General features: G+C 40.7%; 1 protein-coding gene across 1 annotated transcript; it reads left to right on the top strand.

The window, feature by feature from the left end:
- The first annotated feature begins 417 nt into the window (after positions 1 to 417).
- myod1 (myogenic differentiation 1) lies at positions 418 to 3,907 on the top strand. Its single transcript, XM_067493867.1, has 3 exons — positions 418 to 1,192; positions 1,805 to 1,883; positions 2,373 to 3,907. The coding sequence occupies exons 1-3, from the start codon at positions 605 to 607 to the stop codon at positions 2,585 to 2,587; spliced, it is 882 nt and encodes a 293-aa protein (XP_067349968.1). The 5' UTR covers positions 418 to 604; the 3' UTR covers positions 2,588 to 3,907.
- The last annotated feature ends 263 nt before the right edge of the window (positions 3,908 to 4,170 follow it).

Genomic DNA, 4,170 nt, shown 5'->3' with positions numbered 1-4,170 from the left:
GTCTTTTTTTAAATGTATTGTCTTTTCCAAACCCGTCCATTCATGATTTTGTATAATTAATAATAATAAGGAGAAATCTGTATTAATATAGTGCTGCGCATTAATAAAACCATTACACAAAGGCCCTTCAACGCGTTAGAAGTATAAATATTCCTAATATTTCCTGGTCACCATAATAAAATGCATGAAAAAACTAACTCGTATAACACGTGTTTGTCCCCCACTGTGTCCTGCAGTATTTTATCCTGCTGTTACTCCTCTGGGGTAATTGTACACTAATCACTGTGAAGTTGTAAACCCCTCCTGCTGCCAGCTGATTGGTCAGACCCCAGTGGACAACGTGGTCCGGACCCCTCCCGCTGCTGGTGTCCCAGGTATAAGATGATCCAGGTCAACAGCTGAGAGGACAGAACAGTTTGTGACAGGACTCTACATTCCCCAGAAAACTCTGACACTGCTCCACATCCCATTCTGTCTGCTCTCATCTGTTCCCTTCTTCTTCCTCTTCTTTCCTACAAACTCCACTTTGTTGTTTCTTGGCTGAAGACTTTTCTGTCTCCTTCACTGGATTGTTCTTCTTCTTTGGTGTTTTGGGGACTGAACCATGGAGTTGTCGGATATCTCTTTCCCCATCCCAACCGCTGATGACTTCTACGACGACCCCTGCTTCAACACCAGCGACATGCACTTCTTCGAGGACCTGGACCCACGGCTGGTCCATGTGGGCCTGTTGAAGCCGGACGACTCCTCGTCTTCCTCCTCATCCTCCCCTTCCTCCTCGTCCTCCTCCCCGTCCTCCCTTTTGCACGTCCACCACCACACAGAGGTGGAGGACGACGAGCACGTCCGCGCGCCCAGCGGGCACCACCAGGCGGGTCGCTGCCTGCTCTGGGCCTGCAAGGCCTGCAAGCGGAAGACCACCAACGCGGACCGGCGGAAGGCGGCCACGCTGAGGGAGCGCCGGCGGCTCAGCAAGGTCAACGACGCGTTCGAGACGCTGAAGCGCTGCACGACGGCCAACCCCAACCAGCGGCTGCCCAAAGTGGAGATCCTGCGTAACGCCATCAGCTACATCGAGTCCCTGCAGGCGCTGCTGCGCGGCGGGCAGGACGACGGCTTCTACCCGGTGCTGGAGCACTACAGCGGGGACTCGGACGCCTCCAGCCCCCGCTCCAACTGCTCCGACGGCATGGTGAGTTCAGCACCGAGTCCGTCCGACTGTCCAATTCCTCACCATTACGCAGGCACTGCACACAGGAGATGTACGTTACTCGTGCAACTTAGCTGTAAATTTCGATTTCAGCAACTTGTGAAACTGGATTTTCATCACTTAAAGTGGCTTTTAGAAACAGTTTTACTCTCCAACACTCCGAGTGTTTCGTCTTCTGTCGGAGAGGTTTTGGTTTGAGCGCAAAACGTTGCGCAGGCGAAGATTAGTCAAAGGTTTTTCTCAATAAAAAAGCGGTAAATGTCTCCTGAAGACAAAGGCTTTTTGTTAAATAGTTTCTATCGTTGATAGTTTTTAAATTAAAAAGCTAATATTTAAAAACGGATAATTTGAATGCTTCTCATTTCTTAATAATTTCCCTTTGAATATATGTTCGTTTTGTAAATACATGACATGTTACTGTGGTTTTTCTTATGGGCGTAACAAAACTTACAGGTTATTAAAATATTTCAGGACAATAATTTTTCCGCCGAGTTTAGAATGATACCTTCTCTTTTCTTATGTCAGTTTTTATTGCTTTTCTCTCACCAAGTGTAGAAAAATAATTTCTACCTCAATGTATTTTTCTCTCTGCAGACGGATTTTAACGGACCGAGCTGTCAGTCAACCAGGAGAGGAAGTTATGACAGTTCGTATTTCTCCGAGACACCAAAAGGTGAGAAAAGACGTGGACTTTACCAGATAACAGAGCACCAATTTAAATAATAAAGCATTTATTATTTCACGGCCGACAGTAAACCAGGTGAGAAAAAAAAACAGGCCACAAAAAAAATTATTGGCAACAAATATCACGCATTCAAGCCGATTTATTAAATGTAGAGACGAACTCAAAAAGATTAAAAATCGCGTTCGTACTTTCACATTTTTTCTGCTTGTGGTAAAGTAGACGTGTGGTAATAATGGTAGAAACAAAACTTTTCATATTTGTTCTAAAAGTTCTATGAATCTCATGAATTTAACGAGTGTTAATAAATAAAAAAAATAAATAAAATAAAAAGATCCTCGTGCGGTGTTTTGCTGTTTTTGTTGTTCAGCTCGACTGTTTTGCCACAATTTGTCCCTAAAATGAAAGATTAAAAAAAAAACAACAACAACTTTTGTAAAAACAACGTATTCATGAAGTCGGTGTGTTGTTTCACCTCAGGTGGTCTGAAAGCTGAGCGGAGCTCGGTGGTCTCCAGTCTGGACTGTCTATCGAGCATCGTGGAGCGAATCTCCACCGAGAACAGCAGCCTGCTGCCCGCGGCCGACGGCCCCGGATCCCCGCCATCAAATCCAGACTGTGAGGCCCCAGGGCCAGTCCAGATCCCCTCCCCGACGGCCAGCCAGGACCCTAATCTGATCTACCAAGTCCTATAAACACTCATACAGTTTTTACTGGGGACGTTGTAATCCTGTCTCTCTCTCACACACACACATACACATTTGGGCTGAACTGAATCTTCACAACCTGTTTGCTTCAGCGGTTTAAGTTTTTTTATTTAAAAAAAAAAAAGTATTTTTGAGTTGGGTTTTTCCCTCAACTTTTTCTCACCTTTGTTTTATTTAGCTGAAACTATGGAAGCTCATTCCTGCCGAAAAAGCAAAAAAGCCAATTATTGATTTTGAAAAACATTTGCTCAAGCTTAGCGTTACTTTTGGAGCTTTCCAGCCAAAAACAAATAAATTATTTTTATATCAAATCTTATAGTTATTCCAAGCGCTTATGAAAATTCAAATCAATCAATTAAAGCTGTATTTAAATAGCACCTTTTGTCTGGATTAATGCAGTTCGTGGTGATTTACAGATGATTGAAAGTTGAAGAAAGGTGGAACCAAAGACAATGAAAATTAAAAGCCGCCAAAACAGTGACAATAATACCAAAAACAGTTTGATTGTAATTTATCATTTATAGAAAGTCAAAACGATTAATTGCTAATTTGATTATTTGCTATCAAAAAGGAAATCAGATTTCCATTTTTCCGGACAGGAATGATCTTCCATAGTTTTATCAAATTTAGCCACATGTTCCTTTGCTGCTGTTAATAACTTTAGCTCAAACCACTTGAATGCTGGGAAATGTAGTTTTTGCAAACATTTCAAATAACAGGTTTACTGATAAATAGAAATCAGTTCAGCTCTTGCTGTATTTTTATTTAACTTATGAAAACTATTTTAAGGCTCTGTTGAGTCACATGTCAGATAAATTTCAGTTCTCTTGTGTGTATAGTCTATCTGATGAAGGACGGAGGCCAAAAACCATCCATTTACATTCCTCCATCTGAAGTCCTAAAAGCCCCAGCTGTTCAGTTCCCTCAGGAAAAAATAACTACAGTAATCCTGTGAGAGATTTTAGAAAAATACCACGCGACACTACTACATTTCACTGTAAAACATTGGGTATACGGAAGTATTACAGGAGTATTGTAGTATTTCCCCCCCTCATCAGGTTCAGACCTCCTTCTTGTCAATTTGAAATTTCATTCACTGCAGCGGAGGACCATTTTTCTGTTTCTGTACATATTATGTAAATAAGAGCTGATTTGTTCCAACTGAAAGTATTAATTATGTATTTAATGTTTCTGTCGGTATGTGCTTATTTGTTTGTTGTGAAAAAATGTTAAACTTTATATTTATACATCTGAAAACTGAGTGACAGACTAATGACAAATAAATGAACCTGCTTATTTATACAAAAACATTTTTCTGCTTTGCCATTTCTTTATTTTTGACCTAAGAAACTAAATGTTGATGGTAAAAAAAAAATTACTTTCTAAAAGTCAAACGCATTGTTTAAAAAGTGCATTTCAGATGAAAACAACGTTCAATAACTTGTTTTATTTACATGGGCCGATTAACTTCCACCAACTTATTTAATCGTAAAAATAAATACTAATTCTGTTTTCAAATTGTTTGAAATGACTGCTTTAAATACGTAGCCTTTCAGTGGATCTTTACAATA

This window comes from Channa argus, chromosome 23 (genome assembly GCF_033026475.1).
Source record: "Channa argus isolate prfri chromosome 23, Channa argus male v1.0, whole genome shotgun sequence".
Classification (NCBI taxonomy): Eukaryota; Metazoa; Chordata; class Actinopteri; order Anabantiformes; family Channidae; genus Channa; species Channa argus.
This window is presented reverse-complemented; position numbering and strand designations above follow the sequence as displayed.